The following is a 13479-nucleotide window of genomic DNA, read 5'->3' on the forward strand; positions in this document are numbered from 1 at the left end:
AGGAAAGACAGGCTGGAAAACGCAGCATTTTCTTTTCATATTCTGACGCTTAATTTTTTTTTTTTTCCATTACAGAACACAGTAAATCAAGTTTTTATTAGTAATATTCCCATATGAAATCCCTGAGACTGAGGGAAAAAAAATAGGCTCTGGAGAAGTCTAAAACCAAGTACCAAAGGAAAGGTTAAATCAGTGAAAAAAGGATTTTCTAGGTAGGAAGTGCATGGCAAATCTTTGGGGGCTGTTTAGAGTGTTCTTGAAGAGCTGCCCAGGGTTTTGGCACCTTGGTGCCGATAATTCCCGTGGTGATTGTGCTTTAACCCCGGCTGGGAAGATCAGCCCCTGGGATGCAGGGGAGAGCTGGACGGCTAAACGTGAGAACATTTGTGGATGGAGGCAGTTTAATCCAAGAAATAAAATAATAAATTGTAAATGAAAAGGAACGTGTCTCCTGTGCACGTGTTTGCAAAGGAGTGGGAGCACTGGCTTCCTTTTTTCCAGTGAAACATCTCACTCTTTCTGCTGGTTATTTTATCTGATCGCTCCTCCAGCTGCGCTCAGAAATTTCCTATTGTGGCCTGGCAATTCAGAGCCCTGTGGCTCCTTTCTTCCCCTAATGGAGTTTCCTGGTAAATAGCTTTGAACTCAGATCCTTGTCTCAACAATAGATAAGCTCCTGCCTAACTGGCACTTCACAATTAACAGCATTATCTTGTTAAACCTGAAGAGGTGTAGGAGGGCTCAGCCATCATTTTAAAGTATTTTATTGCTTAGAAAGTGTTTACAAAGGGCTACAGAAGTGGTAAATGAAGCCCAGTGCTGCATTCAGATGCTTGATTAGCTCAGCCACATCAAAATGCCAGTAATTCAGGTTCTGACGGGGCTGGAGGACGTTGCTGAAGCAATAGCCTCAAAACACCTGAGGTTTTAGAGAGGAAATAAAAGGGGAAGGGAAAGAGGAAAAGGGGAAGGGAAAGAGGAAAAGGGGACGGGAAAGAGGAAAAGGGGAAGGGAAAGAGGAAAAGGGGAAGGGAAAGAGGGAAAGGGAAAGGGAAAGGGAAAGGAAAGGAAAGGAAAGGAAAGGAAAAGGAGATTAAGGGTGAAATGAAAAGTTGCTCTGAATCAGATGATGGTTCCTACTCAGGTGCAACTGTCCCCAGTGAAGAGCCAGGAGTGAGGTTATGGGAATAAGTGCCCCATGAGAGGAGGGAGAAAGCTCTGCTGGTTCCCTTCTGGCACGATTGGCGTGTTCAGGTTGTGTCTGCTCCTGTTCCAAAACCCGGCATCTCACACCTGGAGTGTCCCCATCTCTGTGTCCCCCCTCAGCCGCAGCTCCTGCAGCGTGTGGGCAGCACCAGCAGGGAACGGCACACACAGAATTTGGGCTTTGGGCGTTTTCTGCTGCTCGATGAGCTTTGCTGGAGCCAGGCTGGAAGTCCTGGCCATCCTTAGCATGAGTGCAGCCCACGCCTGGCTGCAAGGGATGGGCACAGGAGCCACAGGCTCCTCTAGAAGCTTCTGGAAGGATGGAGATCTCCTGGGGAAATTCATCCTCCCAAGGCTTGCAGGGCAGAAGCGTCTGCGGAGCCGTCCAGTCGTGCTCGATGAACTTATCAGCTGCGAATATCAGGGAGTGGTCACGGAGAAACGCACCGGGCTCGGTACTCACTGCCCGCTGTGCAGCTCAAAAATAGATCGAAGAACGAGGAAATAAACGGGGGCAAAAGAACCGCTGGAATTCGGGAGCAGGAGGAAGATGAGGGAGCGATGCGCCCTGGTGGCAGAGGAGGCAGCAGCATCCCGGGAATGGGGCCAGCGGGGCAGGGCACGGCTCCTGCCTGGAACAGAGGTAAAGGGATAAAGCAGGGATTTATTTTAAAAAGCCTTCAAAGGACACACCTTGGGCAGCACAAGAGCCTGGCCATGGCTACACCCAAGATGGACCCGAGATGGACTCAGAGTCCCGAGTTCTCACACTTTTATGAGTTCTGCTCCATTTCCACACTGGGGTTCACTGCCCAATTCCAGCCCCAGGTGATGCAGTCCCACCCTCCCAGGCTGCTCTCCTCCATTCCCTGCTGTTTGCACTTTTTGGGCCTGGAGCTGCAGCGCTGTCCTTGGTTGTGGGGCTGGGAAAGGATTGTTGTGTGTGCCTGAGCTGTGAGGAGAGCTGGCTGACACTTCATGTGGAGTTCAGAGTTATTTCCCAGTGCAGTGCAGAGCCTGGGAAATCTGAAAGCTCAAACTGAAGGCATCAGCAGCACTGGGAGGAACATCTGCAGTGCTGGGAGCAGTGACAGGCTCCCAGTACAGCAGAGCCCTGGTTGAACTGGAGCAGGTCCAGCACAGGCCCAGGAGGATGCTGAAGGGTCTGAGCTGGGGTTCCTCAGAGAGGAAGGCTCAGGGGGATCTCCTCAGTGCCTCTGATGAACTGAGGGGTGAACAAAGAAGGTGGAGCCAGTCCCTTCCCAGTGGTGCCAAGGCAAAGGGCACAAACCCGAACACACAAAATTCCCCCCAAACAAAAAAAATCTCCCTCAGTGCGAGGGTGGTTGGACACTGGGAAAGCGTCTGGAGAGAGGATGCAGTGTCCATCCTCAGAGTCCATGGGGTCACAGGAAGGATTGTTCAGGCTGGGAAAGACCTTTAAAGTCACCCAGTCCAGCCACCAGCCCAGCAGCACCTCCATGGGCACTAAAGCACGTCCCCAACACATCCGTGTGGTTTTTGAACACTTCCAGGGATGAGCAGGAATTCGTATCATGCTTGCTGGGAACCAGGTGAAAATTAACCCATCTGATCCCATAGATCTGAAAATGCCTCCAGACAGTCACAGGGATTCCAGAAATACCCAGTTTCTTATTTGTCCCCCATCCTCTGGTCGGGCTTTCACATTAAATTGAAATTTGACTACCTGGAGGGACAGAAACTGAAACAAAGTCACAAAATGAGCTCCTGCAGAATTTTTCCTTGCTGAAAGCAACCAACAGTGGAGGATCCAAAGGAAAATTCCAGCTAGGGAAACCTGTAGGGCACTTATTTAAGGGCACTTGGGGTGTCCCTGGGCTCCTCTCAAGGTTTGCTCATCTCGTGCTGGCAGCCAGGCTAAAACCCTCCCATTTTTCCATCTGTCTCGGATATGAGGAGTGCCTGGATTCTGGGTGGAGCAGGAAGCAGGTGAAGATGCCCAGTTTGCTGTCACCTCAATAAATATAAACCCTGATTTTAATCCTGGTTGCACCCCATAGTGAGGGAGAGAGATAAACAAGCAGCCAGCACTCCGAAACAAATCATGGCAACTTAACCTTGTTTGTTTTTTTGTTTGGTTTTTTTTTTTTTTCCTGTGTTTTATGGCCAGGGAGGAATAACTCATATCAAGACCTCAGCAAGGTTTGCAGCAGTTTTTAGCAAAGCAATGTGAGAATAATTAGAGAAGCAGGTTGTTAATGAACCTGTTTGGGGTGGAGGCCACGAGGGCTGAGTGACCATGCAGGGACCAAATATCAGGGGAAGGATGGCCTGGTGTGGTTCTGGATTTGGTCTCTTTGCTCCTGGTGGAAAAGGAATTCACTTATTAAATTTGCAGGTGATATGAACCTTGGATGACTGTAAGTCTATTAGAGAACAGGATTAGAATTTAAAATGTTCATGACAAATTGGATAAATAGCCTGAAAATAAATTGATTAAATGGAGAAAAATGAGATGCCTCGGGCTGAAGCAGGAATGCTAAAAAGCCTTTTCTGTGTTAGAGAACAATTGGAGAGTTCCTTGGAAAAGCAACAAGGAACCTTAAAGGATCACAGACTTTACATGAACCAGGAAAAGAAAAATATCACCTGTTAGTGTGAGCAAGAGAAGCTGACTGGGGACAATCCAGACATTCCGCTCTGTCCTGGTTAGGGCTCTCTCAGAAACACATCCCAGAGCTGAGGAGGATCTGGCTCAGTGGGAGCACAGGGGGCTGCAGGGACAGGGACCCAGGGCAAAGCAGGTTTTACAGGGAAACAACAAAGGAATGGTGTCAGCACCAAGGACAAAGGAGCACACAGCAGCTCTGGTCATACAGGGTTGGGCAGAAATAAGGGAGGTTCTCTCCATGTCCCTGGGAGACAGGAAAGAAGGAATTGGTCTGAAAAGCAGGAAGGAAGATTCGGGGACACAGATCTTCTGAGGGGAAAGGAGATATCCATGAAAGGTTTGGGAATAGCAGAGTAGCCCCTGGAGTAACCCCCTGCAGCAGCAGAGCAGGACATGAAGGATCCCAAGAGATCTCCTCTCATCCTGATCTGGACAAGGAGCTCAGTCCTTACTGAAGGCTAAAGGCCATGGAGGGTTATCAGGAGTCCCTTATCTGGTGATTGCATTGCAGTGAGGAGGAGACAGAGCTGTTCTCCACCCCAAGGGCAGCTCCCAGCCCCAGCTCCAGCAGTGGCTCTGCCGTGGATCATTCCCCTGCATGGATTCCCATTTCCTGGGGAGGGATCAGAGCTCATGTGCAGCTGTGTAACTCCTCAGGGCCACACCTTGGACTCCTGTCTGCGCTCACACAGGACCTGGTGCTCGTGCTCACAGAGGGACAGTCTGGCCTTGGGTGTTTGGGGCTCACATCCTGAACACCTCCAAAGCTCCAAAGCTGGAGCTGGAGCAGTGGAAAGGGGCCTCCAGGAGCAGCCCACCCTGTGGCTACAGCTGGGTGTGCTCCTGTCTGGATGTGTTTCTCACCTTTGCAGAGAGCCCTCATTTGCAGGCTCAGCAGAAGGGGAGCAGATTCCCATTATCATGTTCTCCTTGCATCTGGAATTTTAAGTGAACTGCATAACAGAATCTTCTGCTTTCTTAAGCATTTCCTTCTCCTTTCTTTAATCATGCTGAGATTTCCTGTGATACTGTGAGCTGTAATTATCATCTGCAGATCAGTGGCGATGCTAAGCTGGTTCTTAAAGGGATTTTTTTTTTTCTCTGTGAATTTCAGATGACCAAGAACAAAATTATAATCACCTGATACTAAACAGTGACAACCAGACACCTACACATGGTAAGAGAAAGCAAAGAGCAAAATTACACACGTTGTAACTTTCCTCTGCCAGCCAGTAACATTTACTGGTACCAAAGTGTGTTTAATGTGGATGGAAATATTCCTCTGGCAGTGCTGCATGGCTGATGGCTCCCACTGACATTAAACACAGGACCATATTTTCAGCAGTGTGCACAGGGAAATATGGCCCAGTCTTTTCTAACTGTGCTGATCAGCCTTGTGTCTAATTCTGAGATACTCCTTTGTTTCCCACTTGGTTTCCTCCACCTCGTCCCAGCCTGGAGATGTTTCTTTGCTTCCTCCATGGCCAGAAGCTGCCCCACTCTGCTCAGCCCTGTCCCCCAGCCCTTCTGTCCCCCCCTTTGCGTTTCCCTGAGCAGCAGTGGAGCCTGGGCTGTGTCCCCGCTCCCTTGGAGGCAGCCAAACCCTGGCAGCTCCTGGCTCCACTCAACCCCAGGCCAGTCCAAACCCCTGTTTCCCGGTCTCTGTGCAATCAGAACAACCTCTGATTGACCCCTCAGGTTCCCTCTGCTTCTCCCTTCTCTTCTGCTGCTGCCTTGTCTTGGTCCTGTCCGTGTCCCTCCCTGCCCCCTTTGCCTTTGGAATGTGATCCATTCCTCCTGCTGTAAGCTCTCGGTAAATCTCATCTCTATCACTTCTGGCAGCTCTGAACCTCTGTATTTGTTACTCTTTCTTGTGCTGGTGTTTGTTCTGAATTCTGAAACCTCATCCTGGCTGTTCTGGAGCCGACTTATTGCAAGTTCATGTATAGAAATCTCCCCGCTGCTAAGGAGGGTGGGAGAGCAATTGCCCTTGGAAAGATCACCCAAAACCTTGGGGTTTCTCCTTCCCAGAGGAGGCAGGCATCTCTTCAGCCTGCAAATTGCTTTCATGGTAAGCCTGTGTTATTAGGACTTCATTTTCTGTCTTCCAAACACTCCAGGAGGAAGAGTGTCAGCTTTAAACTCATCAGTGCCACAGCAGTATTTATTGAGCCTGAACTGACAGCCTCCAATGTTCCTGACTATTTATTCTGTTTACTTTTTTTACTTTCCTGAGGGAAAAGAAAAAGAAGAAAATGGAGAAATAGGGTTGAAATTGTGTTGTCTTCTCTTTGGTCTTGGTACTCATTCTAAAAATCCAGCCCCTGCTGGGTTCTGAGCTGCCCTTGACTTGTGTCTGCCCAGGAGCTTTAATGCAGCTCCAGCACCAGGGTCCCATTGCATCCAAGAACTCCAGGGAATGTGACAAAACAATTCAACTTTCCTCTGCTCCTAACAGATGCTTTGCTTTTTTATGTACTTAAGAGGCAAAAAAACGAAGGCAGATTCACTCACAGTCCTGGATTCCTTGTGCTTCCTGTGTTTTAATAATTTGGTTGTTCCGAGGGACTCGGATGAGCTGACTACAAATGAGTGTGTGATTCAGAGGTACATCTTTCCTCTGAGTTATCCAGATGGCCATGGCTGCTTTTGTTCCTTACATTCATGTGTGCTGTTGCTGGTGAGCCATTGCTCGGCGAGTCTGAAAATATATTTGGACTTTTCAAGTGAGACATCAGAAGAGCTTGCAGGGTGGCACAGAGGGCTGGAATGAGTGCTGGGAAATGGGATATCATGGGGAAGACAATTCCCAGCAGGATCAGAAGTGACCACAGGCAGCTGAGTCACCGTGTTCTGGTTTGAAAACAAAACCAGTGAGACTCCAAGTCAGAAATACAATGTATTAGGAAAAGGGAAAAAGAAAACAAAATACATGCAGTAATACAAAAGAAAAACCATGGACAGAGTCAGAACACAACCTGACACCCTTTTTGGTCAGGGTGTTGGTAGCAGTCCAAATCGGAATGGCTGCATCCATTAGAATGGATTTCCTCTTGGAAATCCAGCGGAAAAGCCTGAGTCTGGTGTCCCAAAGCCCAGATTGTATCCAGGTAGGAATGCTGGGTGGAGCATCTCCCAATGGGATGTTACAGTTCTTATCAGTCACCAGTGACATTCAACAGCCCGTTATCAGCAGATGTCTCCCCTGAGAGAGGATTGGCTGTGGAAGAGATAAGGAAAACTGCCCAATTAACACAAGACAACTGCCACACAGATGGCAGATGGAATACACCTTGCCTTGCAGTCTGGGACACACAGGAGGTGTCCAAGGCCAGGTTGGACAGGGCTTGGAGCCCCTGGGAGGTGTCCCTGCCCATGGCAGGGGTGGCACTGGACCAGCTTTAGGGTCCATCCCAGCCCAGCCCATCCTGGGACTCCTCAGTTCCGTGACTCTCCCAGCCCAGGGGCTGCAATCCCAGGATTTCAATTCTGCTGGGGTTGAGGGCTCTGAATTAACCACAGTGACTCTGAGCATCCCACATCTGCCAGAAATCCTGTGATTTTTTTTTTTTTTTTCTGCTGCTGGACTATTCCTGCCCCAAACTCCCCCCCAGGACACCAAACATCCCATTCCAGAGGTATCTACACCCCTTTAGAAACCTCAGTTGAAATTCTGCTTCCAGTGACAGAATTTAGACCCCAATTCCACCAAAATCTGAATTTTCATGTGGATTTCCTTAACTCTAGACTTTATTTCTACCTCAGCTGCAGATTTGAGCTGCAAATGAAGAACTCTACAGCAGTTTTAGGAAATGTAGTGATTTGTATGTAAAATATGAGTGGGAAGGAGCAAGTATTAGGCTCTAAGCACAACCAAGTTTTACATATGAAATGCAGCTAAATCTTTTGATACATTAATTTATCTTGCTTAGATATTCAGCCTTCATACAAAATAAGCACATAAAATGATTTTCCCCCATAAAAACATTAAAATATGAAGGAAAAAACCGAGCTGGGGGCACAAAAGAGAACTGAGCATCAGCTATAACAGAAATACACATTGACTGCCTGGGCTCAGTTTCTGTACAGATTATTGCTTTATTTTTTACTGCTACTGAAGTTTCATCTCATTATATTTAGTGCATATATAATTATCCTAACCTAAAGAGCACCTAATAAACATTTTTTTTTACATCCTTATAAATACCAAGCACATTTCCAAATAATATGGTTAGAAGGAAGTTCATATCACAACTTTTATGTCACTTAATTGCATTTGACAATCATCTCAAAAAATACTTGGTAAAGCACTATGAGCAGCCAATTACTTCAAGGTTTTAATTTGGCCAGGAGTTTTTCCATGGATGATGCCTGGGATTGCTCTGGTGGAGGCAAATTTCATTTTATAGCTGTACTTGTGTGGGTTTTTATCAGTTCCCTCAATATGTACTCATGTATGAGTGTGGCTTCCCTTCCCTTCCCTTCCCTTCCCTTCCCTTCCCTTCCCTTCCCTTCCCTTCCCTTCCCTTCCCTTCCCTTCCCTTCCCTTCCCTTCCCTTCCCTTCCCTTCCCTTCCCTTCCCTTCCCTTCCCTTCCCTTCCCTTCCCTTCCCTTCCCTTCCCTTCCCTTCCCTTCCCTTCCCTTCCCTTCCCTTCCCTTCCCTTCCCTTCCCTTCCCTTCCCTTCCCTTCCCTTCCCTTCCCTTCCCTTCCCTTCCCTTCCCTTCCCCAATTTATCCCCTCTTTTTAAAATTTTCTCTCCTTTCTTTTCCTTCTTCCTTCTCTTTTCTTCATTTCAAAAATCCAGGGCATCTTCCTTCCCACACACTAATAGGGCTTTGGGGGATATATTGCTGAAAAAATCCTTGCATCAATTTTCTAACATCAGACCAGAAGCTTCAATTTGGGGCAATCCCAGAAGACATGAAAATGATTCCCTATTCTGTCACATCTCCTCCAGCAATTTGTTGAGAGTTTTGTGTCTATTGTGTTTAAGACACTGTTTACAAAATCATAACAATTAAGGACTGTTTAAATTAGCTTTATCCCCAGCAGAAATATATGGGGGAAAAGGAGAAGATAATGAGATGTGCAGCATACAACCCACAGCACAGCCAGACCTTGGATGTCCTGGCCTTGTGCAGGGCTGGAATGGCAGTGGGAGGGGTGGAAATTCACTTGGGGGGAATTTTGGAAGGAATTTGAGATGGGACCTCTGAGTTGTTTTTGATGATGCAGTTTATTTTTCTTATCTTCTGCCTAGGCAGGAAGGATGAGTCCTGCTCACATCTTCACCACAAGGCTCAGAAGGTCACAAGACCCTCAGTTACAAGACCTTTTAAGGATTTATTGACCAATAAAACACTGCCAACAAGGATATTTATGGTTTTAACCCAATCCTTAAATATTTCATCTTATGAACTCATGCTACAGCGTGAGCTTTCTTAGCCAATCATGTTATGGCACACAAACCCACAGTGCTGCATTCTAAACTCCTTGTTCACCTCTGTAACTACTTGATTTTTTCTATATCTTAAACTCTAAAACTCTAAACTTTCGTCTACTTAGCTTAACGTATCTCTGCTTTAAACTACCAATCCACATTCTAGCACCTGAATTTGGAAGCCTTTCCCAAGGTCTCAGATCAAACCCTGGGTTTAATTTTGGAATCCCTGGCAGTGTCCCAGGCCAGGCTGGATGGAGCTTGGGCAGCCTGGGACAGTGGGAGGTGTCCCTGCCATGGCAGGGCTGGGATTGAGTGATCCTTTGTGATCCAAACCAAACCAAACCAAACCAAACCAAACCATTCCATGCCTGTGTGACTTCCCCTTTGGGATCAGCTCCCTCTCCCTGCCCTGCCCACGAGGCCCTTGCAGAGCTGGGGGGAGGTACCAGTTTGCAGTGGTCTCAAAGCCAGCAGGAAGGGGTCCCAGCCCCAGCTCTGCACACCCCTGGCTGCTGGAAGTTCTGGTGCCAGAGCCAGGTGTTTTATCTGCAGCCCCCTGCAAGGGCAGCGCACTCCAGGATGAGCAGATCCTTTGCTCTGACTGCTCTGTGCAATTTTAATTTCTGCAGCTCTCCCTTTCATTTTAACTGGCAGCGTTGCTCCTCTCAGCCCAGCTGTGGGGTGCAGTGTTCAGTGGAGCACTCTGTGTGCCCAGGGGCCTTTCCACACTGATCCCCCGGGTGACAGCACTCAGGGGTGTCATTGTCACATGCATTGTTGCCCTGCAGTGTGGCTGCATCCCTTCCCTCTGCACCTTCCTCCTTCAGGCTGCTGCTCAGTTCTCAGCCAGGAGCCCTGCAAGACCCAGTGCTCGAGCCACCCTGACAGACACAGGGTTTTTAACGCTGGCTCGATTTGAAATCCTCCATCTCCAGCTCACATAAATGAGGGCAGCTACTCGCTGGAGAGCTCTGATTTACACCACAGAGGATCTGACCTGGAAATGTAGAAACCTCCTGGAGATTAGTCATGAGAAATGCAAAGCACTGTTAATAACAGTGTTTGTAACACGAGGAAGCAGAAGTGTGAAAACACAGACACTCAAGATCTACGTTACAAATTTTGGCTCTGAGAACATCAGTTTATTTGCCTGCCCTGACAGCGTGTCACTTCAGGATGGCCTGGGAGCTCTGAGCCCCGGCACAGAAGGCTCCAGAACGTCAGCAGTGCCACCAGATTTTCCTGAGGAATGGGGCCCTTTGTAAGAACTTGCGTCAGAATCCGAGGCTCTGCGTCTGAGCCTTCAAAGGGCTGAGCAGAAGGCAGTGCTGGGGGAGCAGGGAGAGCTCTGACAGAGGGCTGGAGCTCTGCTGAGCTGGAGCTGAGCAGCAGAAGGCTGGGTTGTAGCAGCTTCTCCTAGGTGACATTGTTTGCTTTCTCTGGGTGAATGTTTTAAAAGGCATCTGTTGAAATGTCTTGCAGAATTCGCACAACATATGTGCAGACTCAAATGCAAATCTGCAGCACATCCCTTTTGCCACTTGAGCTTTGTTTAAAACTTTGCCATCAATTCATATTTTTTTTTTTCTGGGTATCATCTGCTCCCGTCCTTGAACATGAAAGGTTTTGAGCCTCATGTAAACACACTTTGAAAGCGTCTTCCGACAAGAGGGGCAGAGCAAGATGTGACAAGAAGACTTCAAGTCTAATCTGCACAGCTCTGGAAATCCTGAAGCTTCTCTGAGCCCTGAGCTTGCAGAGAGGTTGCAAAGCACTGGCAGAGAAATGAGGCTCTGCCTCAGCCCAGAGGGGCTTTGCTTCCCTGGTAGATGGCAAAGCAGCCGAGTGCAGGAGTGAGCAGAGCAGTGAATTTGTGTGAATCCCCTGCCACCCCCAGGCACAGCAGGGCTGCAGGACCCACAGCCACCTGCTGCCACTCCCAGCCCATTGTCCTCTTTGGACCAGTGCTGCCCTGGGGTGGCTACCTAGAACAGAGGCTGGACAAGATCAAGAGAAAAAAGTGGGTATTTATTAAAGGCCTTCAATAGATACACCCTGGGCAGTCAAAGCCTCACAGAGGCTACACCCAGGATGGACAATGGTCATGAGTTTTATATAAGTTTGGTCTGTTTGCATATCAGGGGTCAATTCTCCAATTACAGCTTCAGGTAATGAAGTCATGTTCCCCCAGTTTGCTCCCCCACAATTCACTTTTGTTTACACTTTTCAGGGCTTGTGGTGTGTCCTTGGATCTCAGGCCCAGAGGGATTGTTCTGTCTGACCAAAATGTGAAGGCAGTTAGCGACATTTTCTAGGAGTTCAGAGCTGTGCACTAATGCGCTACGGGATCTGAAAAGTAGAAAAGCTGAAATCCTAAGGCATCAGCAGGGTGTGGTAGGAGCACGGGCAGTCCCTCCAGGGCAGCCCCTTCCCCAGCCCTGTGCAAGGGAGTGACAGAGCAGGAGCCCCTCAGAGCCTGGCCCAGGGATGCTCTGGTTCCTATGAAAATACAGCAGGGCCCAGACTGGCCTGGCAATTCTGGCTCGTGAAGCAGAAGAAATGCGCCCACCTGGCCTGGTGGGGCTGCAGGAGGACAGATTGGGGCTCCAGGAGGAGAGATTTTGGCTCCACAAAGTTCCCTGCTCCCTTCCTGAGCTCCTTGTGCCAGCGTGGAGCAGCCTGGTGAGCTCCGGGCTGGGCTGTGCCCCTGCCAGGGCTGGAGCATCCCTGCTCAGGGCACCGTGCAGCCAGGGCTGTGTGGAGGGTGAGGAAATGCTGCAGAGCTGAATCCCTGCCGAATGAATCGGAGACATCAGCAGAATTTTAAAGCCTTGCATTGGCTGCACCAAGGTGGGGCTGTCCCCAGGCTGTAGCAAGGAGAGTTTGGAGCCCAAGAGGTTCCTGTGGCTGCTGGGAGTCCCCTGTGCTGGCTGAGCTTCACCTCCTGCCTGCTCCTGTGCCAGGAGGGATGGCGTGTCAGAAAATGGGCACGGAGAGGCAGGGTGGTGCTGAGGAGAACGGGGACCAAGCCTGACTTTGCAGGTAATCCCGTGGACAGAGCTCGTTTTCCAGTGCCACCTCCAGCAGGGATGATGGGAATGCTGGAGGACACAGTGTACAACCTCAGCTGCCTTGCAGGGAGTGGGAGAGCTTTTATTTGCATCCTGGTGGTTGATTCTGACCTGCAGCTTCCACAGGAGCCACAAGCACCACAAACAAAGAGGGACCAGAGACAAATGTATTGCAGGAGTGAACAACCGCTGAGAACCAGGTGCTGAACTGGCCTCAGAATATAAATTGCATGAAATATTTCTCCTTACTAGAGCACCTCAGTTCTCTGATCTCCCCCTCAAGCTACATTATGCAAAAGACATCTGAAATTAGCTTTGGTCATTTCAGTTTATCCCTTATTTTGCTGAGTGATGGGCAGTGGATTTCAAGGTGACTTCTGGTTTGCCAGAATCATTCTGCTCTGCTCCTGGATGGGAAAAGCAGCAAGAAGATGAAGTGATCCTGCAGCAGCCCGTCAGATAAATGTGTGGCACTTAATTTCACACCCCTCATGCAAGCAGTCAATTAATGCTCCCGCTCTGGCACCGAGCACAGCTCCGTGTGTGTGACTGGGCTCACTGCAGCATGCCCAAACCTCCATGAAAATGGAGATTAGCTACAGGTTCTGCCTGAGGAATTTGCAAAGAGATGTTACCCCGGGGTCCTTGCCACACAAGCAGGAGGAGGAGTGGGGACATGGTTTCAGTGCTGATCCAGCCTCTGTTTGCTGGATAACATGGAATCAATTGTTTCCAGCCCCCTGATGAATGCCACGCACTCCCTGGCCCTGCAGGCAGTCTGTTAGGCATGGATTGAAGTCCTCAGCAAGGAAATGCTGCTCTCTGAGAGGTGACACTCCAGATCCCTCGGGTCTGTGCTCTTTCTGCCACGCCAGAACCCTGTTCCAGGAGAGCAGAGAGGAGCAGGAGAAAGGGGAGAGGAGATTTATGGACCGAGGTGGTTCTTGCATTGGTAGGAGGAATTCTTCACCAATGCTGGATTCTGTGAGAGAGAATTCCTTTCTTTCTTGCAGAATTACTGTGAGAGTAATTCCATAACTACTGAGGCAGGACTGCCTCAGCCTGTCTTTGACACTGTGCAGTGCTGAGGGTGGGTGTCAGGAGG

The 13479-nt window shown here is 49.0% G+C and overlaps 1 protein-coding gene across 10 annotated transcripts in view; it reads left to right on the forward strand.

Moving 5' to 3' along the window:
* Nucleotides 1-13479, forward strand: part of SHISA6 (shisa family member 6) — a 165904-nt gene that overhangs the window by 140802 nt on the left and 11623 nt on the right. For all 10 annotated transcript variants that reach the window (XM_053994998.1, XM_053995000.1, XM_053994999.1 and 7 more), the window contains exon 5: nt 4974-5036. In XM_053994998.1, coding sequence (XP_053850973.1) covers nt 4974-5036 — 63 coding nt within the window. The remainder of the gene's footprint in view (nt 1-4973; nt 5037-13479) is intronic.

This window comes from Vidua macroura, chromosome 19 (genome assembly GCF_024509145.1).
Source record: "Vidua macroura isolate BioBank_ID:100142 chromosome 19, ASM2450914v1, whole genome shotgun sequence".
In the NCBI taxonomy this organism is placed as follows: Eukaryota; Metazoa; Chordata; class Aves; order Passeriformes; family Viduidae; genus Vidua; species Vidua macroura.